At 37.5% G+C, this 24,710-nt stretch overlaps 1 protein-coding gene across 27 annotated transcripts in view; it reads right to left on the reverse strand.

Moving 5' to 3' along the window:
- Window positions 1-24,710, reverse strand: part of GPHN (gephyrin) — an 877,053-nt gene that overhangs the window by 156,056 nt on the left and 696,287 nt on the right. For 10 of the 27 annotated variants that reach the window (XM_073610658.1, XM_073610665.1, XM_073610660.1 and 7 more), the window contains 3 exons: window positions 21,275-21,307; window positions 4,478-4,540; window positions 2,657-2,699 (listed from right to left, as the gene is read on the reverse strand). In XM_073610658.1, coding sequence (XP_073466759.1) covers window positions 2,657-2,699; window positions 4,478-4,540; window positions 21,275-21,307 — 139 coding nt within the window. The remainder of the gene's footprint in view (window positions 1-2,656; window positions 2,700-4,477; window positions 4,541-21,274; window positions 21,308-24,710) is intronic. The other 17 variants (XM_073610666.1, XM_073610672.1, XM_073610677.1 and 14 more) reach the window with 3 other exon arrangements.

The following is a 24,710-nucleotide window of genomic DNA, read 5'->3' on the forward strand; positions in this document are numbered from 1 at the left end:
TAACAAGTTTATATGGTTAGATTCTCACCCACGTCTATCAAGATTAGTATTCTATAAATCACAAAAGAACAGAGGACTGGGCCTCCCAGGTTTCTGGTTATACTATTTAGCTGCCAGATGGTCTCAAATTGCGCAATGGCAGTCTCAAAACCCAAGATCTCATGGGTTAGGTTTGAGAGAGACTCAATTCTACCATATTCTATCTCAGGTATATTATGAGGAAACAAGATTTCAAACCATACCCTAGACACTCTTAACCAACTAGTCTCACAATCATACCAATTATGGAAACTACACAATAAAAAATACAAACTTATATCTAACACACCCCACATGCTTCTTTTGTAGGAGACCCAAAATTCTCCCTAAATACGCACGAAGCTGGAGACTTCTCATGGTGAACAAAAACCTAACATCCCTTAATAATTTTATAGAAAACAACAACTTCATCTCATTCTCTTCACTAAAATCTAGACATCAGATTCCAAATACTGAGTTTAATAAATTCCTCCAGATCGGACAATTTTTTAATACATATTTACAAACAATAAATTCACATCCACCATCATTCTTCGAAAACATGTCTAAAGTCACCTAGAAGAACAGGACTGATATCAGAAATATACGCTAATCTAGTTAGTTAGTTAATCTAGTTTGTTAATGCAAAACAAACTCCCCTATATGCACAAATGGGAACAAGAATGTGATTTCTCGTTTTCTACTGAAAACTGGGACAACTGCATCAATAATTTACATAAATGCACAAGATCAGTCATGATTAATAAAATTATAAAACTGTAATAAAATTATTCTCAAGATGGTATTATACTCCGGTTAAAATTCATGCCATTTTCCCCACAACTCCTCAGACATGCTTCAGAGGTTGCAATTCTACAGGTTCTTTCTCACACATTTTTTGGAATTGTAAGAAGATTACACATATATGGAAGCAGTTAGAAAAATTTGCTTCCAAAATTTCAGATAATGGCATAAACCTGACTCTCCACAACTGTCTCCTATTTTCCGCTATCATTGGACTCTCCACCCATAATATGAGACTGATCCACACAATATGTGTAGCAATACACTGGTTGATGGCATTCCATGTGAAAGGACAGAAAGAAAAGTCACACATCCAAAGACTGACAGTCAGCAGCTACAAAGACCATTCCTCCATGCCTTTGTCCAGGGCTCCCACCACCACCTGTCCTCCGCAGGACCTTGAATTTTCCCAACCTTTCCCAGAATAATGTGCTTAACCACCTTAACAGTAAAGTGCAGTGGCTAAGTGGTTAGTGCTTCTGCCGAGAAGCACTAGGACCATCGGTTTAAATCCCAACCACAGCATTCCCTTCCTTGAGACACTCCAAAGACATGCTGGTAGGTTAACTGGCTCCTGTCAAAATTGTCCCTAGTACTGTATATGTATGGATGTGAGTTAGGGACCTTAGATTGTAAGCTCATTGAGGGCAGGGACTGATGTGAATGTACAATATACTGTATATGTAAAGTGCTGTGTAAATTAACTGTGTTATATTAGTACCAATTATAAATTAAAAAAAAACATATCAACCCTTTCCCTGTTGGGGCTTTGGGAAGACATCTGGAAGCTCAAAGCTTTCCCCCTACTCTCCTATCCAGAAACTCTCACTCTTTTTTTTGTTTCATCAATTTTAAAACTCTCACTCTTATCCTGATTGATCTTTGAGCCAGATGCTTTAGCATACTGCTTCATCACCAAGACCACCTCCTCCATCCCAGAGATGAAAACACACATCATCAGCATAGGCCATAACCCTCAGAGGAGGCTCATCAGAAATGCCCAAAGGCACTGCACACAATGGCCCACTCTCTAACCTTGTGATAAAGGATCGATTGTGAATGCATATAGCAGAGGACTCAAGGGACACCCTGAAATGCACACAAGCTAACCTCAAAGGGCAGTACAATACACCTATTCCCAAGCATGAAGCTTTCAGCCTATCTACACAAGGTCTTCAGCCAATCAACCCACCAGGCCATACTTGCCAAGAAGCAGCCACAGGTACATATGGATGCCCAATCAAAAGCTTGAGCCTGATTCAATGCAAGCAGGAACTTTCTCCAGCCTGCAGCCCTGCTCCAGAGCCTGTTAGGACCAGGATAACCTGCTGGTGAAACTGTGCTTTCCAGGGTGGATGGTTGTAGTTTGTATGTCCACCAGTGTGTCTCCCAGCAGATCCCAGTTAACAGTTTCCACCTGATGCTAACTGCTGGAAGGGTATTTTGTTTCTCCTCTCCATTTCCTTCTTGCTCCAGTGTTCTGGTTTGCCACCAGATACTGCTAGCCAATTATTCTGTTCCTTCTCTTGATTGTGTACTTTGCCTTGTACCTATACCCTGAAAACCCTCAGCAGCTCCAGAGTTAAGTGTCTGGTGTTAGTTCACCTTTCCATTTTTTCTCTAAAGGTGAACTATCAGTTTAAGTGTTAATATTGAGGGTGGAAACGTTAAACATCGCCAAGCTATTAGCATCCTTTCTCTGGAATGGCAATATATGTCATTGAGCAAATTGAGGGTTTTAGCATCCTATTTTTATTTTTCTGAAATTGAGGTCTTCTTTAGGTGAAACACAATATGAAAATGGTAAATAGTATAATTTAAGTATATTACTTACTTGCTCTGAGGATGTTTTCCTTGCTGCTACATCTGGACTGGACCTGAAAAGACAACAACAAGTATATCACCAATGACAGCAGAGTACACACACACATGTATGACCTTAAATGCCATAGTGACTTGTAACGCATTGCTCAGCAATGTGCTGCAACCCTTCTAGCAAATAAGGAAATTCATGGGCAGGCTCCTAGAAATTGTTTAGTGCTTAGGAGCTAAAAAAACAAGGTGATAGTTATGCAAATATAACCATTCAAATATATTCCGAATTAGAACTGCTTTGAATGTAAATCCAATAAAAAATATATTTTTTTATTTTAAGAAACATATATGCAAACTGGCAGTCATTTTTTTTTAAATAATACATAGTATCTTTTGAGGTCAAGCACCCCAAAATATAGCTTTGCGATTTGTAATATATTCCGCTGACTAAAATAAACTTTTGGGATTCCAGTGCATGCACATTGAAATCATACATTTTTAGATCAAGAAACAATCTGTGCTACAGAAGCCAGCCCATAAACCTAAATACATCATAACAACCACACAACATTTGAATTCTACCAAGCAATACAGCCTACTTGCTGTAATGGAACAAATTATGACAGTAATGTTGCAACTGATGGTGGTTTATGATTGTCCTTCCTGGAAAAACAAGGTTTAAAATAAAAACAAAAAAACATTTAATATACATGGCATCTTATTGGTTTGGTTCAGATTTGTTTTCCTTGAACTTACATATGGAGGTTTTCAAGGTAGGTTATGAAGAATGTCATAGCATATGACCAGAAATAATTAAAATATTTATTTTGCTTTAAAAGCAAAAATAGTAATTTAGAGAATGTGCCAATTGTGGAACAGGGCAACAATTTTCTTTTTAAATGGCTTTTTATTATTTTAACAAAGTTCAGGTACATCATGTCAGGATACAGGAATGGTAAAATGGAGGAAGCAATGCTTTTAGTAATATATTAGTGTAATAAAGGCAATTTCTGGCTCTCCTCCTTATTTAGATAGGTATTAATTTTCATACACAAGTTGTTTCATATTTACATACAACATTCACATCAACGTTTCAATATACTTTCCAGCAGATTGTTATAATTAAATTACTTGATCACAGATTGATCCCTGAATTATTTTAGTTATCATCCACCCCTTATAGTCTTTTAAATACCAGTACAAGTGTGACTCATAGCAACTTAATATAACCCAGTTTGCATTTTAGATTTAGTGAGTCATTTAAGAGAGCTGGAACCAACTTTAATTAAAGCCACTTGTTAACTACTCTAAAAAAAATGCAATGTTAATACATTAGCACATCCTTTAAGATGAAATATAAATAGTTAGGTATGTGCTATTGAAATTTTGAAACATAACCTGAACCAAAAATCAGGACGGACGACAGAAAATGTCAGTGAAGTGATGGTGGCATAAAGTTATGATATATGCAAGAGACTGCACCTACAAAATAACACCTTCTACAAACTATGGACATCCATGGCTGGACAAGTACATATGAATACAGAACATGTAGGTGTACTTAAATTAAACACATCTAGAAAATGTGAAATGAAACTAGAACAACACAAATGAGTCCTAAAAATAAACAAGTAGACTAGTAAAGAACTAGCGTGGAAAAACAGATATCCAAAGGACACAAGAGAAAAGCTAATAAGAGAAAAATGTTAGTGGAAAGACAGCGCTAAGGAAGAAAAATGGAAGTCAGGAATCTTCACGAAGTATAGTAAGGAGCTCAAACTCATAGCGCAAAGCATCTTTTTTGCGAATGGAAGCAGCTCCTTTGATCAGTAATAGTTACTCTGGTTTCGCAGCCTCTACTCCTCCTGAGTTCATCTTTAAGCCCTTCCAATTTATAGTGGAGCTATTGCATGGACAAAAACAAAAGATCAAAAATAAGCAGAGACACTTAAAATTTCTGAATCAAGTAGTTGATAAGTTGGGCAACAGTAAAGCTAACAATCCTGGCTTTTCGAAGTCGATGTTAAAGACTTTTTCTGATGGAGGCTGTTACTATGAGCTGGAATAGAATGAATACACTTAAATTGAATATGGCATTCAAATTTGATTTACTGATGAAAAATGGAATTTGTTGCATTACAACATAAACATAAAGAAAAAGAACAAAAACAATGGTGCAGTCTTTGAAAATCTAATTCTGCAGAAAATACTTTTGTATCAGTGAAATACGACATGGTGTAAATTTGCATATTACAGTTTCTTTTAGATGCATGGACATTGCATTTTCTGTACAGTTGTGTACAGGCACAACGGCCCAAGATGGCTGAACTGTCAGCCATTCAGTTGAACTGTAAGATAATTGCATGATTACATTGCAATCTGTGAACACAGTGCATTTTCAGTCACATTATTATACATCACCACAAGATTCTATGTTAAGATCACAGTAGGGATTCAACTATAAGAACCCAAAATAAACACCAGTCAAATTACTTACATATCCTGAATGTACAATACACAAAGTTAATTTTAAATGTCTAGTTAAACTTTCACAATTAGTAACTATGGCAGGTTGTGTTTATGTGAAAACACCAGCTAAAGCTGCTTATAACATAATGTATTAAAAAGTATTACAATCTATAGGAATAACATGTCTTAGCGCAAAAAATATTTTGGTTAGTAGTGTAAAAAACGAAAACATTTAGGCAAGCTAAAATGTTTACAGGAAACAGTCATTACTCTTGAGTCCTTTTAATATTAGGAGGCGTAAAAGTCAAGTTCACATTCATACAAAAACCCAACGGCCCACCCCCCCAGCCTCCTAACTTAACCCAATCATTACCCACCTGTTTTTTTTTCTCTCTGTCTGACAGTGGCTGCCTCCTCTGGTGTTTACACTTTGCATCCCTAGTGTATGAGTGCAGTTCTTTTGTATCTATAGGGACCCAATGTGCAGCACTGGGAAAGATTTCAGCCTGGAGGAGGGTAATCACTAGAGGAGATCACCGCTGTCAGGCAGCTTAGTATGTACCTGAAAGGAGGATGTCTGAGTTATATTAAATTACGGGGCAAGGGTAGCTGGGCTGGTAGGTAGGAGAGACCTGGAAAAAAAACTTGTAAGGCTACTAATGGCCGTAACTGCCACTTAATGCAAAAGGACACTCTTGAAAGCTGTAGATCCAACACTTGTACTAAATTATTGGTTCCAGCAGAAAGTTGACAAGATAGGCCATTAGCAGATTTCTCTTTGTGCCACCAGCACTTTTAGGTCCCAACCCAGCAAGCCACTGCAGTGTCTCAACTTCATCAGGGCCATAATAAGCATGTTCTTGTTCCCATCCATTGATGCTATATCTGGCACCCAAGTGGCCTAAAGGAAAGACCTGGGTATTACCACATGGAAGGCTGGGAAGCATGCCTGTGGTTGTGCATATATTGCAAAAGACAGCATCTAAATTGCAATTTTGGAAGGGTTACAGGCAATTGTGGATTAGATTATCCTAAAACAATGGATGCATATGCTATCACCTTTCTGCTAGAACCATAGTCTTAGTAGTGTGACTGTTCCTACAGGTTCACTATATTTAACCAGCTTTATCCACTACTATGAATTCCCCTTATCTGAATAAAGCACATGCTACAAGAAATCAAGTGTAAAAATCTTAGTACTAATTATCCAAAATTCTAAATACTATACTGACAGATAACTCGTGTATGCACAATACGTAGTTTTGCATATTTCAAAATGTTTTATGTTGTTATTTCATTTACATTCTGCACATTAAATCAAGAAAAAAATATCAGAGGTTAAGAAAAACAACAGCAGAAAAAAACAACACAAAAACATGCATAAAGATCTACGCAAAAAAAGTCAAGCATTAAGGGTCCACTCAGACTGTGCTGTGGTAAAGTGCTAAAAACACTCACATTACTACACCGCACAGTAGAGCACCTGCTCCTTGTGCAGAGTATAGCCATTCATTGTGAATAGTGCCCCAACACACTGTAAAGTTGAGGACAATGCACTGCAAGCACCACATTGCACATACTGTTTGTTGTTATGCACAGATTTTTTAACAAAAGCATTGTGCGTGGGGTTACACAACTGTGGTGTATTGGCAGCCCATTAATGCTGAGTACTCTACAATAACATCAAACAAAAATGCAAAGCTTCTAACAGAAGCTTCTATGGTGGCAACCAATATACCGGCGGTGAACCTGCTCAGCTTATTATGCTTTCCTCAATCTGGCTGTGCACAGTACTGGGCAAACACTAGTTAGCTCTATAGATTTCTGTGGGCTGCCCCTTCATTTACTACTGGATGGACCAACAGGCAGTCCATAGAAGTAATCCATGTACTGTTCAATCTACAAATATTTACATTTGATACAGCAATCAAAATAAAGAAGAGCAAGCATACAAACTGTGAAAGTCATAAAAATTATTTAAAGTAAAAGACTCCAGTAATAAATCAAAATATGTGTTCACTGAAAACTATGAGTAAGCACTCAGTCCTGAGTGCGAAACGCGTCAGTTATCTGTACTTTCTGCATGACAGTCTTGTTATTTTGATGATCCCATTTTTTCAATAAAGTGAAAATTTTTTGACTACATCCGGTGTGCGGCATCCGAATCTTCTCCTCCATTCAAGCCTTCACTGAAAACTAAACATACTTTTCTTTTAGGAGTTACAAAACTCTTTTGTAACCATGCAACACGGCCACAAGAATTGAAGTAAATTATCCTAAATCCTGTGATATTACACTCCTGCTGGATACAAATTGTTTTTCCTTTTCTTCTCTTAGAGATTTTTTAGCCTGAAATCAATATTTTTAATGTAGGTGGAGTGGAGGCTAGCAGACAAGCAAACCTTGCATTCTCATGCGTGTGTTTAACACATTTAGAACCAAATTAAGCTTAGTAGTTGATATATTGTGCTATAAACATGCTAGCTTCTTCCACACAAAAAGATTCAATTGAAGGTAAACTAACCACAATAAATAAAAGTGGCTTACATGCCACATTTGGGGCAGCTGTTTCGCCCTTTGAGAAAATATAAAATATCAGATAATTGTTTAAAAAACTATTTTGTGATTGAATGTTAATACTAATAACCCTTCCATCTCAATCTGCAGCCACCTTGATTCCCCATGATTCAAATATTCCTTTACAGCAATAAAGACAAAACAGGAGTCATGTACACTGCTTGTGAACAGAAATCCCAATTGGCTATATGAGATTGTTGATATTTGGACATTAAATGAAATGGTCTATAGTTCAGCCTCCTTACTGCAGTTTGCTAAAAATGTGGCAAAGGGTGCTGTATTTTCCAAGCAGAAAATATCAGTCTGTATGCATATAGTATATTGATAGCTATAGGTTTAGAAAGGAGTCCTCAAGGGAAAGGGAATGCTGTATGTGGCTGCAATGTGCATCATCACCTGATAACAACGACTTTCTCAAGCAAAGCAGTGCTGCGAGAACAACAGTCTGTGATGGGCTTTAAACATAAAAATAAAATAAACTGCATGTACAATGTGGATGTTCATCATAGTGTAAATCGGTGTCACTTCATCTTTACTTCATACAACAAAAGATTAGTATACATCTCTATATTGTTGTGATATACATATGCAGTATATCTTATATCATACAGTGGGTTCTCTCAGATAGTTATCACTACAGCAGGTGCACCCATTAGCTTTCCCCATCTACTTCCATTCTGGAGACTACTGTATATGCCCTTTACCCTTTGCCCTGGTACAAAACCTCAAGGCAAAAACTGCATTAGGATCTCCAGAATGGGTCTACAGGCATGAATAAAAACATGACAAATGTTTTAAACCATCCCCTTGAAAAAAAAAGTGAAAATCTGTTTTAACTGCTGAAAAAGCACATTACAAAAGATGTATATTTGTTTACAGAAAACTGGCCATTAACATGTGACAGGCAGAAAAAAAGCTTGAAATTGCATACTATACACAGACAGCATAATTTTATTGAAAAGCTGCTGTTGCTGGGTGCCTTGGGAGCTCCTTGAAACCCTGTAGTTGTTAGTACACAAATTCCTGAACTACAGTAAGCAATACCAGTGCTCAGGAAAGTTCTCAGTGGGATATCACGATGCAATGAAGGTTGCCTCTCAGTAGTCAGTTTAAGCCTGCATCGCACAGAAGAATGTGCTGTGAGCATCCATCAATTCTATACCTACTGGTACCTATCATACATGTTAAAGCTTTTTACTACCTGTCACATGTAGCACGTATAGTTTGAAAAGAAACTTTTCAGTGAGCAGACATTTTGAGTTATTTCAAATTAGCATAAAGTATTCTTTTAAACTATTTTTGTTCCGTTTCTTGTGCTTCTTAAGGTACCCATACACATTAATTTACAGATCAGATAAAAACGGCTATGGGGCAGCGCACAACAGCAGCAAACAAGTATACTTGGAGAACAAAACCTTTGGGCCAATTAAAATACTTTGCATGATCAGTGTAATTTTCTTTGGCACCAAAATAGTCTGAACATGGCTTCCCTTCTATCCTCCAATGCCCTACACAGGAGAGCTTGTGTGACTAGAGGAATCCTATTTACAGGTAAAACTGTCTATTGTGAACTTGTTGGATCGTGTATAAATCTCCAGCCATTCAGTAAAGTCTTTGGCCATCTTTAGTCTCTATCCAGCTCCCTACAGTCTGTCTTTAACTACTAGTGTAGGCTTAAGTCTTCTGTTTGATTAGTCTTTATACTCAGCATTCTCTGTGATACCTTCCTTCTGCTTTCCTGTTTGCTTGTACAGTTTCCCATGTGTATGTTCTGAAGTACACTGTGGTTTGTGTCAAACCGAGGTGTTTTCAGTCTGCCCTTGTAGCATATTTATCCTGTCTCTGTCTTTTGTCCATTCAGTATGTTCCCATTCCTGTGCCTGCTCCAGCATTCACCCAAAAAACAGCAAGTGGTTAAATCAAGCTGTAATAATGGCATTAAGCAGCAATTTTCATGCAATTCGAACCACTTAGGACCAGTTTTTGATTGCAAAAACATGCAAACAGATCAATGCATACTACAGAAAAAGTTTCAAACAAAACTGTGAAGTGATTAAAACTATCATGATGCTTTAATACCTTGTTCTTGGTAATGCAAACTGGTGGAAACTGTCAGGAATTGTGTGCATGGCAACAGAGGAGCGTGTCCAGTCTGTCCCCTTGTTCCAACTCTACCTACAACTGTCATTTCTGAGCCTGCCTCCAGCTTTAACAGTATGGTCTTATGGACTCTTTACCTTGACACAACCCTGGGTGTGTCCACTTTCCTTCTTCTGACCTCAAATAAAAATGTTAATGAAAGGAAAAGTGGAGATTTTGCCCATTACAATTGGTTAACATTCCAGTAGGGTTTTTCTAAGGAGGTTTAGAAGGTGAAACCACTCAATTATGCATTTTTCTAGTTTTAAACAGTAGGGCTTATAATCCAATATCACAAATTAGTTCCCCTCCACTGTTATTTTTGCTATCCATACACAGTGAAACCTTGAATTGCTAGCATAATTCGTTCCAGAAACATGCTTGTAATCCAAAGTACTTGTATATCAAAGCAAATTTCCCCATAAGAAATAATGGAAACTGAAATGATTTGTTCCACAACCATTTATTCACAGGTCCTTCAGTTTATAGTCCATATAAAAAGATTGTAGCAATGTGACCAGGTTGTGTAACCATAAAATGTCCATCCACAAATGGAAGCCTCCACAAGAGGATTAGAAGCAAAATCCATCAGGAGCCCCAGAGTATAAAAGAGAAGAGTTGCCTCTAAGTGTAGCAATATGGTTACATTTAATAAAGGTACAACATTTAGCAACTCACATAGTTGATGATTAAAAGAGGTACATCTAAGTATGCAGACATCCGGGGTAAAGCTGTCCACATAAACCATCTTCCGCACCGCTGGCTCTCACCGCTGTCAGTCTGCAATCGTGACCGGAAGGACTGCCCTGCCCAGTAGAGCGATCTGAAAGTGTGGTTTGAACAGCTTGTGGAGCGCAGAGTGGAAGGAATGACGTTGATGAGGATCGTTTATGTGGACAGCTTTACCCCAGATGCCTGCATACTTAGATGTGCCTCTTTTAATCATCAACTATGTGAGTTGCTAAATGTTGTATCGTCATTAATGTAACCATATTGCTACACTTAGAGGCGCCTCCCTTCTCTTTTATACTCAGTTGTGACATGACGCTACTTGTATATCAAGACATCACTCGTATATCAAGTCAAATTTTTTTTTTTAATTTTGCTAGTCTTGCAAAACGCTCTCAAACCAAGTTACCTTCAAACCAAGGTTTTACTGGATATCTAAAATTCCAGCATGCTATAATTTTTTTCGGCTGCATGCTGGAATTTTTGTATGCATATGGACAGTGAAGACAGAAGGTATAACATCTTAACAGGTGTAGATAAAGCAACTATCCTATGTGAGACTCTTGGGGTTTAACCACAGTAATAATATTATGATTTTTTACTTACCGTATTTCTTGAAGTTCATTAAGCAACACAGGATTCTGAGAGAATTGGTATACACTGTCACACACAAAAGAATTTGGACATTGGCAACAACAATAAAACAGTGGCCAGCCTGCTGTTCCCGCTCCCATTATCAGCATGCCTCAGTTTTTGAAGTTCTGAAAGGGCCAAATTCAAATCCCATGGCGTCACAGGTGGTTGCACAGAAGGCGTTACATGAGAGACACCCTGTACAAAAGTCTTAATCGATGGTTGAGAGATTTGCCTCTTTATGGTATTTGGAGCCAAGTGCTGTTCCCGACCTAATTATAAAATGATCAGGATTCAATCCATGAAGGGATTCATGGGGTAAAAACGATGTTACTCGCACAACGATAAGTAAGTCTTCCATGTGTGATGGTAGACCTTGCAGGTGGTAGACGTCCTAGCTTTTAACAGCATGGAAATACAAGAAAACAAGGGCTTCCAGATCAATGCAGTTAAAGCCAGTGACCATGAAGGAGACTTAGACCCGTCCTTCAGACAGAAGATCTGTTTGATCTGGAGGAGCCTATAGGGTTTTTGTCAGCAGTTTGATCAGATCAGTAATACATTCGCCAGAGCCAGTTTGAAGCTAAACATATCACCAGAATGCCCTTCACCTCAATCCTGCAGAGTAGACAAGGAAGGCGTTTCAGAGGAGGAGATCAGGATCCAGCTGAGACCGTTTAGTGTTTGTACTGTTGCATTACATGGTCATTCAAAATCTTTGCCGACTGTTCACTCAAATACAGAGGTAGTCCTGATGTGCTGGAAAGATGGGGGCATACAAGTAGCCATCCTTGATGTCCACAGTAAAGATGAGCTCATGTGCGTTTGGATACTCCAAATAGACGTAAATAGATGTGGCGGCGGGGTATGCCTCTGCCGCTTATGATTGGCAATCTGCAGCAAAAGCATCCTGGCGGAATAGCTCAGATGGGTTCAGACTAGTATCCAAAACACGTCTGAGCTCATCCCTGGTCCACAGAGGATATAAAGTCTCCCTCATGACGGTAAGTTATTAAGTTGATCCAGGGAAAATCTGACTGCCTCTCGGGGATCAGGAAGGAATTTTTTTCCCTGCTGTAGCAGGACCTCTGGATCAACTGGATACTAGATGGACTTGAGTCTTTTTTTAACCTATGTAACTATGTAAAACCTGGTGGATTCCATGCAACATTTTTAGATGCAAATAAAAGACATTTAATGCAGTATTAAACCCAAAAGCAAACATTTATTACACTGCAGCTAACCAATTCTTAGATGTGATGGCTGCATTCATTTTCTTTTTAGACTTTTTCTTTATTATACATGTAAAACCCTTGGGTACGTATGAAGCAGCTGATGAGAGCAGGAGTTCTTATGACTGGAGGTGACCAGGTCACTGTAGGTGGCAGCAAGGACTGAGGTGGAACTGTATGTCATTTGTGAATAAAAGCAATTGCAGTAAGATGCTACATCATGTTGAAAAGTTGAAAGGGTACAGAGCACAGAGTGCGTAACACTCTAACCAGTGACGCAGCACTTAGTTGCTCAGCGTATTAACGCTTTCCTTGGAAACCGAAAGGAAACACGTGTAATAATGGCGTCTGCCACTTCTAAAAAAATATATAGATGCCCCTGATGCTCAGCCCACATGTATGCTTATTGAGTCTTCATAGAATGTGTCACACCACAAAGGACTGGAAAGTGTGAAAGCAGAGCCCAGTGCTTGGAGGTCACATTTAAAGCAGGCCCTGGAATTGTCCAGTCCAGCGTCTTTCTGGCAAAAAGCCAATCTGGATATCTCTATAAAATGCATAACTATATCAGTCCAAGCAGTATGCAGTTGAAGTCTTGATTGAAGCAAAAACATAATGCTGAAGTTTAAATGGCTAGAAAAACAGGTAACTTTTTATTTGTAGAGAAAAGACATGCATCTTCCAAGGGCACTAGCAAAAACCTGAAGCATGCTGGGAGTATAAAGGGTTATCCTAGACTAGCCACTGGTATTTTGTTGGCAGTGTCCAAATCCTTCTGTAGGCAGCAGTATAACCCAATTGTCTCTGAATCCTGTCTCTCCTAATGAAGAAAGAAAAACTTTTACTGGATGAAAAACTGAAGTAAATGTAAAAGATGAATAAGAATAAAAAAAATACAAATTAAATAAATTACATAAATAAACCCACTTACCTGCAGCAAATATAATACACTATATTAAAGTTGATCTTCAGGTTTCATTTAACTTTAAATAGTTAGTTTGGACCAAGCTGGTTCAAACTAACTAGTTACCTCACTAACAGTTGCAGTGGCTGGGAGAACTGTGTACCCTGTATGTAGCCTCACTGACATATAGAATATGGTGCTGTGTTTTTGGCAGGGGGATGAGCACTTCCCCTCCTAGTATTGAAACAAAATCAAGTCAGGCTGAGTGCTGCTCAGCCATTCAGAGGAAGCTTTGTATTTTGTGAATGAATACAAAGCTTTCCCTCAGAGGAAGCATGGTCCAAACAAACTATTTAAAATTAAATGAAACCTAGAGATCACCTTTAATGCATGGGGAGCTGACTTTTATTACTCCCATAAAAAAATAATTCTTATATGATGGGTAAAGATGCCATTACTTGACAGAGCACAACATATATAGTTCCCCATATTATCCCAGCCAAGCAGTTTCTACACTTCTGCATTAGGCTATAGGCCAAACTACATTATCTGAAGGGATATCAAATATTTAATCACTGTGAGAAATTGCCCACAGTGAGTTATTTTCAAAGTAACATAAAATATACCCTAATTGGATTATTTTCATAAATAATGCAGCCTGAAGTTGAGAGTTGCCCACTTGTAAAATAAGCTCTAAGCTGCTCATTTTCATTTATGTTTATAACAACTGGTTAAATGGAAGGTCTGGTGCTGGTCTTCCCTGGTAGCTAGTCCATCTGAAATCCAGCAAAATGGTCAAGACCTTGCTTACGTTTTTGGCACCATACTGAAATCCTGACACAATAAAATCCTAACACTGTAGGCTACAATAGTTCACACAGTGTTCCACAAAAGTAATTTATCTCAGGAAAAAAGTATCCTAGATAAATACTATATAGTACCAGTCTTAATGCCTGTTTACCTTTACCTTGTTTTCTCCACTCTTCTTGTTGCATTCTTCAAAATATAAAATAAGAAATCCAACAAGGAGAGTTGGAATTCCTTTGAAAGGAACACCTGGTATACAAAACTGGGGACTCAAAGGCAAAGTCAGTAGTAGTTTACACTGGCTTATCCTTCAATGCAAAGTGTAAAATCTGGAATGCCTAAACTTCAGCTTTAATTTACTGATACAATTATAGTTCAGACATTCTTACTCAGAAGACAAGCTTGCCTTCTTTGTTACTGCAGTTCTCCTGTGTGTTTTCCATAACCATGAAACAGTGTGGTTGATTTACTGGATGAACAAAATCGGTACAGCTTTACGTCATTCACTAAGCAAAGTGAAAAGTCATTTTGAGGTCATATACTCTTTTTGTAAAACAGCCACACTGAATTTTTTTGTGGGCCTGGGGTATACACCCTTAAGACATGATATACTGTTTACACATACACACTGCGAAGCAATACAACATCATGCTTTTGGGGTCCTAATGAAGATTTGTGAAGGCACTGCCACAAGAATTAGGAGAAATGGGTTCCTCTATTGGGCAAATCTGCTTCTGCATTTAGTGTTAGAGCTCTAACATTAGAAATCTTACATTACACAAATATATGTATATATATAATGGCTGAGATTGTTCATACCCATGAGATGGGTTTTTTAAAAAAAAAATTTATGTGATACTATTAGACATTTTATTTAATAAGAAGTTTGCCCCAGCAGGGATGACTGAACCCACAAATCTTCATATCTCAATCCCTTCTTCACTGGAAGCAATGTTGGCACTTTGTGGGTGTAATTATATGCTTATATCAAAACCTGAAACAAAACATACATACTGTAACAGGTGTCACATTTCTTGGTCATGCCTATATCAACAAGTGCTAATTATAACATTGCTTAGCAAAATCGATTCAATACAGTAGTCACATGGGAGAGCATGGGCATGCTATGGGTACATGACAGAACACACACGACTATGGAAGGCAGGCTCAAGGTGACATTGACCTATGCATGTGCTTTATTTAGCTAATAAATATCCAAACACCTAAAACTAACTTTCCTATATATGTCCTCCAAGGAGGTTAATTACATGTTATCAGTTTTCTACATGGATTTATAAGTGAAAAAATTAGCACACAAATGATTATCTAATTTATAAAAATAATGGAAGCAAAGAGATAACAAAAGTGGACTAGTTATCAATAGCAATGATCACATTTTGTCTTTTATTTTCTGGGAAAATGAAAAAAAAACATTTGTTTGACTGCCATAACAAATGTACCATTTCACTACAATTTGAGAAAATTATTCTCATAGCAATTTAAAAACATTATAAAAACAGGATCTATCAGTATTCCCTGAAGAATTAAGTCAGCATGGGCCTATTTCTATACTTACCTTTGCAGAACTGGTTTATAGATCTTATTTTGTAAACTTTCCCAAGTGATTTCCCAGCACTACTACTGCTACTGTCTCTCCTAACTGACACCAACAGGATCAACACACATCGGATTATTTATGATGGCAAAAAACAAGGGGCAGTAAACTACTATAACCAAGTAAAATAATATTTCACTACTCTGATCTATAATTATTAAAGATTAAATCTGAATGATTGATATGGATTACACCCTGCTACTAAATATTAGTGCTGTGGAAATGTAGTCCTCTTTTATTAAATGTTACTTCCCCCTTATAGAATTTGCTATGAAACAAGAAATGTAATATTTTGTGTGACTCTGCAAATGTTATTTGTCCTAAAGCATTGAAAGATTTCTACATGTTACTTCAACTACTTCTACTTTCCTGGCTCTAAAAGAAAGACTGGGCACCCAGAAAGCCAAGAAATTTAAAGAACATATCTGGGTGAAATAAAAATAAAATATACAGTATGTAACAGCAATTATAAAGACGCATTGGGAAATATGATATATTTTATTGTATGTATTTTGCACAGCCATTCACGTTAAAATTATCCAAAATTATGTGCTAAAGAAAAATGCTAAAAGAAAATAAATGCTAGTAAGGCAGGAAAAAGGAATGATTGACCCCGTGTCCTACCCTACCTCCCTATTAGCCCATGAGGATGCCCACCACACTTTTGTGCCAATAAGGAATAATAAAAATTAGATGGAGAAGCTGAAGTCACTATTTGCATATTAAATCACTCAAGCTTTTGGATTTGCTGAAGTACTAAAGGATATATGTGAGAACACAGGCTGATGTGTTTTTAGCACTTTGTCACCTTACCACCTCCCTCCCAGCGTTTATGGTTTCAGCATGTTAACGGTGTCAGGGGCATGCCATTTCCAGCTTCCCTAAGGTAAGAATTTTAAATAACCAGCAATCACTGGTTTTACATTTTTATTTGGCATTTATTTAAAAAAGCCTGATAGTGCTTAAAATTGAACTCTACACAAAACTTTAAATTTGGATAAACTGGGGAGGGAGTCTGAACATCAGTCAGGTTTTTACTGCTGTCTATGTCCCCATTCTCATTTATATTTCATTTTTATTGCTGTTGGAGGATTTTACCTCACTTCGAGGTATTGTGACACAGCAGGCAATGAGAGCCACCATTCTATCCAAAAGAAAAACAAGTTTTGTCTGGAGTCCCCCTTTAAGGGCAGCATAAGCACCACTGTAATAAGGTCATTAGGGTAAATTTGAATTTGAAACTTTACAGCAGGAGTTCGAAAGTAACACACACACAACCATATGGTTGTACAAGATAATTTCCCCCTCATTAGCTTCAAAAACACTTTCTAATGTTTAGGTTGTGTTCTCTAGTTATACAGCAATGGCACAGTGATATCAATTAAAAAAATAAAAGTTACAAACATCAATATTCAATGAACACTACATGATGTATACAGTGAGTATAAATGCACGTGTAAATATACATAAAAAAAAAAAAAAAAAAACAACCATGCCGATGATTGCATTCCTTTCTACAACATGCAAGTTGTGTCATTCACCCTCACCTCATTTTTTAATGATATAATCAGGTTTGATAGTGTTCACTATGGATAATTTGCATAATTACTGGAGTTTCAAGTGGCACATTATCTGAGCAACCAATTCTTTGAAGCTTAAAAGGTAAGTTTATTGCTTTCAAATTTCCTTTTGCAAAACTGAAAATATGGACTTTGTTCTTTGAAGTAGTACCATTTTAAAGCTATTTTGTGGGATAGTCCTGACTCATGCTTAATTACTTAATTTTCAATACATAATGTATTAGTGAAAAAAAAAGTAGTGAACATTTAACATTTTTACTTACAAAAATGGAATACCTGATACTGATGATTTACCAAGTTTATCATTGGTTTAGTGCTAAACAACAGACTGCCAAGTCATTGTGAGATCATAAAACTATATGTCTTTGACATAAAAAAGCATATTCTTTTCTCATTCAGTAATCTTCATGACACAGGTAAACCAAACAGCAATGTTGCAAATAGAAGCTGAAATACCTTAGATTTAGAGCCATACCTATGCACTACATAAGATTTTTACCACAGTACATAGGGTTTACAGGGAACAAGCTAGATCTATTACACTGTTAGAAAGGTACACTAATGTGTGGAACTGGGAGTTCTTGGGGACCTAAAATAAGTAGTAAATCAGAGTTTTCCCAAGTGTCCCTAACATTTGACCATATTCTAACATTTTACCCTCCATATGCTTGAACCCCCAACACTAAACTTAAACTATAAAATTAAATCTTTTTAACCCAATCCACATTACGTATCCCAGGGTTGTAATTAGGCATTATGAGGCAAATTTTAAAATTCTGTTATTTAAGGATGCATATTTTCCATTCATAGATATTTTCAAATGTGCAGACCAATACACAATAGAAAGAAGAGGGGCTTTCATGTTTCTTGAATTATAATGACTCCTTTCTATAACCTTGGAACACACTTCCTGTACTATTTTACATTTTTTTAAATGTAGCCACGTTACCATATGCGGCCAGAAAAGGGAATCTAAATTAAAATAAATGACCAAATAAGTACTCTAAACCCTGACTCCAAAACTAATCTAACTCCTAAGTTAATCCCTTATATTAATTTAATCCTTACAGTAGCATACTTAGCATAATATCTGCACTATAAGCAGTGGCTGACAACACCCTCAGACTTGAATCCTTTAAAAACACTCTACTTATTCACTTCAATATTAAACACTTAACCAGACGTACAATTTAATTTTAATGCTATATGGCATTTCATACCACTCAGGACCTGCCAGAGGTATTGCCAAGTACTAGGTCCTCAGCGTAATTATACAATTTATATAAGGACATTATTTGTTTTTAAATTTGTATGTTCTTCCCATGTCCCTCTCAACTGCCTACAGGTATTCTTGCTTTCTCCACAATGCAAAAAATATATTTTTACTAAAATACATTTTAGACAAAAATGGTAGTCGGTTATACTCCTATAGTATAATATTTTCATGACAATGGCCTGCATTTTTTAGCCTGTTCATAAAACAAAGATTGTGGTACTGACTCTGTTGCACTCTGTGGAGTTCTCTCTGCTTAGCGTGATTAGAGCAGAACAGGTTGTGTGACTTTGACAGGTCACATGACTGAGCTTTCCTCTTTTTCCCCTTGTCATTCATTGCTACTGCACTCTGTTGGCTTCAGACAACCAAAGCCAGAGGAGCCCATTGTAAAGTACAGTACACGATTAGTTTTTTTTTTTTTTTTTCTTTAATGGATCCCTATCTGTACTTGGCTGTATTGAGGGCATTGCACTATAAGCACATCGTTTGATGCAAAGCAGTAACAGTCCACAAGCTAATTAACCTCATAATCTACATCCTTTTTTTATTTTTTCTTTAATTAAAAGACGTTAAATATAGCAAATATGGTAACTATGTTATATGCCTTATCATTTTTATGGGTGATTTTTTGGTGCACAATTGACAATTTACTTATTGCTTAAAATATAAGTAATTATTTGAAGATTGTGAAAAATCTGTTTTCAATTTAGGCTACACATTTTACTAAGAAAAACAGATAACATGTTACAAGAAATATTATATAAATAGATGAAGTCCAACTCAAGTAACACAGAATCCTGTGTTACTATTTTGTATAGTGTCTTGGTGTACCAACAATTGCAAAATAAATATTCCAGTGATCAATTATTGTGTAATCATGTAAGAAAATGCCAAAGACAGGAAAAAGGGCTATTATTGTTGCCAAATTAAAACCTTCTAACAAGATGCCAAACCATGTCAAGTATTATCTTGTAAGAGGATACTGCTAACCTACACACCCTTCCTTGTTTTGGATTATTTAAAAGTTACATGTACAGTGGCTCAAGACTGTGGAGAGTCAGCTCCCGCAGCCAGGGCACAAGAGAGACATATAACCTGGAGAAGAGCATGGTTTGTTTATAGTACACAAAAATATTACAAATCACACTCAGATACAGCAAATTCGTTTTCCAGGATATTATTCTATTTGATACTACTTGGTAATATAAATCAAATTATATTTCAACCTAAAAGGATGTCTCTGAATATCCTTAAGGCTGGGTTCACAGCAGGGGACCGGTGCATCCCTGTTCTCCATTTAAGGGACGAATCAGGCCCAAATTTTAGCCCGAATTCAGACCTGAAACGGAGCCAAAGTTGCACAGGATCTCTGTGCAATCTGCTCCACAGCTAACTCAGAGATGTGTGAACCGGGTCTATTGAGATCTGTGAGATCTGTGAGAAGCCTCACATAATAAATTATGCAAATATTTTAATAATCTATCCAATCAATGAAATAAGCAAACATGAATTCGATTTTCACATGACTGGATAAATGAAGTGAATATTCAAAAAATATATTGTGTGAGGACTGTCAACCCCTCTAGTAATTTAGGCTTTATTCATCTACTCTGGGTAGACTTGGTTTTTTTTTTTCCAAAAGAAAAAGATAACTCATTTACCATGGCACATTCCAAAACATGCCATGCAAACATATAGTTAACAGGTTTCCACACTTCCTGTGCAATATGTTCTTAAATGTTTTTAGTTTAAAATACACAGATATAAAAAATAAATAATACAAACATTTTTAAAACCACAATTTCTTAGACATACAGGTAAAGTGATGTATATTAGTGCTGGATACGCATGCACAATTAAAATACATAACTACGTATATACACAGCTAGATAGTATAAAAATGTATAAGTGAAGATGCTAAAGAAAATGCTCTGTTGAGATGTTTTATGAACACAGTTTTACTGTATGATTTATGACGATTTTGGCTTTGACAACGATTTCCAGACTCACAACAGCAAAGCAGACTATGGCAGCAGATGCCAGAAATTCGTTGTTCATATGACACAGACCACAAACACGCATACTGCTAGTGAAATACAAATGATTGTCAGGTCTTTGCTATATATAGCGTTTACTTGAACCTTTAACCAAAATATAGAATACTAGCAGCGAGTATGATGCTAAGACATTTGAAACATATATAAATAAACCTACTTGTACTCATAATCTTAAGGAAAATGCAAAATTTCCCTGAATGTTTAATAACCCCTAAAGTAAGATCTAAGGACAGGAGGCTCTCACTCAAAAACATGTATAAATATAGGCAAGATAGAAAGAATAGTCTAGTTAATGCACAACACCGTGTGGCAAGGCAGGAGCAAGTAAATATATTGGCAATGACAGACAAACAATTGTGCAGAATAATGCCTGGCAGATTGGCTGATGGTGGCGTTGATTTATGGGTAATGTGAATTTCTGTTCAGTAAACACAATGAAAGAATGTATACATAGTTCAGATTAGAAACGTGTAAAGTCATCATAGGAGCAGAATCAGAGAGTGCTAGATTCCAGACCAATGACACAATATACACACTATGACAATCAGTATGGAAGAGTGAGGAAAGTTGAAGCAGAGCAAACCACTGAATCTATGAAAAGGAAAATCAAAAATACAACCTGAGAAAAGGAGGGGGCAGCAATCCAAATGTCCTGGAAGAAAAATGTGTGATTTGTTTCAGCCTGTTTCTTTAGAAGAGATACAGCAATGTGATATATGAACAGAGCTGCTATGGCTCAAACACACAGCATCCTTTCATTACAATTAAAAATGTCATTGAATTTCACACAGTACACAGCAGTTATGGCGTGTTAAAAGCAATGGGCTGCAATTAACACAAAAAAAGCACATACACTAACTAATAGCATGGTCTGGTAGCATGGAAAAATAAGTTTAGATGGAGGTATGTTATGTGAAATAGATGTAACAAACACACCATTTTCTGTCCTATTGTGTTTATCTGTAATAAAGTAGTTCCACACTTCTCCTAATACTTATATGTTCCTTGCAGGTAATAGGTCACTGCTACACACAAGAAAACTGTGATTCACTTTGGGGGGGACATGATCATATTTATCACAACTAGGTCTTACTAACCCATCTTCACTCACTTACCCTATTGTGCAGCAACACCAAGCCCATACATTGCCATCTAATTGCAGTATTAAAATCCATACATCCATTTAAAATACTATTCTATTTAACCATAAGTAATTATGTACAGAAGACGAATTACGAACAAAAACAGCCTATTTTTGATCACATGATATACACTACACATTGCATCTGTGTGTTTTGGGTAGAAAAAAAAATACTTTTGCAATTCAGATCATTTTCTAGAGTGCAACAAATCTACTTCATAATTCTGTCTTCAGAATATGGTAAATTTACAGTGCCTTGAAAAAGTATTTATACCCCTTTAAATTTACCACATTTTGTCATGTTACAACCAAAAACATAAATGTATTTTATTGGGATTTTATGTGATAGATCAACACAAAGTGGCACATAATTGTGTGAAGTGGAAGATAAATGATTTTTACGTTTTTTTTATAAATAAATATGTGAAAAGTGTGGCGTGCATTTGTATTCAGCCCCCTTTACTCTGATACCCCTAATTAAAATCTAATGGAAACGATTGCCTTCAGAAGTCACCTAATTAGTAAACAGAGTCCAATCTCAGTATAAAGAGAGTTGTTCTGTGAAGTCCTCAGAGGTTTGTTAGAAAACCTTAGTGAATAAACAGTGTAATGAAGGCCAAGGAATACACTAGACAGGTCGGGGATAAAATTGTGGTGAAGTTTAAAGCAGGGTTAGGCTATAAAAAAATATCCCAAGCTTTGAACATCTCACGGAGCACTGTTCAATCCATCATCTGAAAATGGAAAGAGTATGGCACAACTACAAACCTACGAAGACATGGCTGTCCACCTAAAATGACAGGCTGGGAAAGGAGAGCATTAATCAGAGAAGCAGCCAAGAGGCCCATGGTAACTCTGGAGTAGCTGCAGAGATCCACAGCTCAGGTGGGAGAATCTGTCCACAGGAGAACTATTAGTCGTGCACTCCACAATTCCTGCCCTTATGGAGGAGTGGCAAGAAGAAAGCCATTGTTGAAAGAAAGCTGTAAGAAGTCTTATTTGCAGTTTGTGAGAAACCATGTGGGGGACACAGCAAACATGTGGTAGAAGGTGTTCTGGTCAGATGAGATGAAAATTTAACTTTTTTGGTCTAAAAGCAAAACACTATGTGTGCCGGAAAGCTAACACTGCATATCACCCTGAACACCCCATCCCTATTGTAAAACATGTTAGTGGCAGCATCATTTTGTGGGGATGATTTTATTCAGCAGGGACAGGGAAGCTGGTCAGAGTTGATGGATGGAGCCAAATACAGGGCAATCTTAAAAGAAAACTGGTTAGAGTCTACAAAAGACTTAACACTGGGCCAGAGGTTCACCTTCCAGCAGGACAATGACCCTAAATATACAGCCAGAGGTACAATGGAATGGTTTAGATCAAAGCATGTTCATGTGTTAAAATGGCCCAGTCAAAGTCCAGACCCAAATCCAATTGAGAATCAGTGGAAAAATTGCTGTTCACAAACACTCCCCATCCAATCTGACAGAGCTTGAGCTATTTTGCAAAGAAAAATAGGCAACGATGTCACTCCCTAGATGTGCAAAGCTGGTAGAGACATCCCCAAAAAGACTTGTAGTTGTAATTGCAGCGAAAGGTGGTTCTACAAAGTATTGACTCAGGGGAGCTTAATACAAATGCATGCCACACTTTTCATATTATTTATTTGTAAAAAAAATTTGAAAACCATTTATCATTTGCCTTCCACTTCACAATTATGTGCCACTTTGTGTTGGTCTATGAAATAAAATTCTAATAAAATACATTTACGTTTTTGGTTGTAACATGAAAAAATTTTGAAAATTTCAAGGGGTATGAATACTTTTTCAAGGCATTGTAACATTGTCACAATTTTTAAATAGCCGATGAGGCAATCTCTAGAATCTATTTATTTTCAATAATTTGGAAGTCAGTCGAAAAGATATCAATACCAGGGCATGGTTTATATGGCTTTAGACACACTATATGTGTATACTGCTTTAAGTGTTCAGACAAAACAAAACCAAGCATTTTCTGAGTGGTTGCCACTAGCAATATAGAAGTGTTAGGCTTCATGCACACTAGAAAGCTAAAAACTGCTTTGGAAACGCTGGACAAAAATGCTAATGTTTTGGGGGTTTTTTGTCGCTGTTTAGCAGTGTTTAACCTAAAGTGTAAGCTACGTTTAGAAGCTTCAGTGTTAAGGAGCGGGGCCCCGGTGTGCTTAACAACCGGTGAATGGCTGGTTGTTAAGGAGCGGGCCGGGAAGCTGCCACGTCCTTAATGGATGCCAGCTGGTTCCCCGCTGACAGCTAAATGTAAAAAAAAAAACTGAGTGGGGTCCCATGCCAAAATGAAAAACAAAAAAGGGGCGTAGGGTCTCCCCAAAAATGAAAATGGTGTGGGGTCCCCCACAAAATCCATACCAGACCCTTATCTAAGCATGCAGCCTGGCAGGCCAAGAAAGGGGGGGACGAGCGCCCCCCTCCTGAACCATACCAGGCCACATGTCCTCAACACATGGGGGTGCTCTGGGGCAGGGGGATCCACCAAAGCACCTTGACCCCATGTTGATGGGGACAAGGGCCTCTTCCCCACAACCCTGGCAGGTGGTTGTGGGGGTCCGTGGGCAGGGGGCTTATTGGAATAACGATGACTGCCGCCACCACCACCAACCCAAAAAAAGAAAAGAAAATTCCTCCGGTACCGATGAAGGCTCTCGCTGACAGCTCTTTAATAACCAAGGGGCAGGCCAACTGGTGATGTCACCGGGTGGCACTGCCCCTTGTGAAATCACCGTCCCAGCATGCCATTGATTGATGGCATCACAAGGGGCGGTTCACCCAAAGACATCACCGGGTGGCCCCGCCCCTTATTTAAAAGCTGTCAGAGGCAGGAGCCTTTGTTGGGACCATAGGTTTTTTTTGGGGGGGGTTGG

The sequence above is a fragment of the Aquarana catesbeiana genome, linkage group LG13 (genome assembly GCF_042186555.1).
Source record: "Aquarana catesbeiana isolate 2022-GZ linkage group LG13, ASM4218655v1, whole genome shotgun sequence".
Classification (NCBI taxonomy): Eukaryota; Metazoa; Chordata; class Amphibia; order Anura; family Ranidae; genus Aquarana; species Aquarana catesbeiana.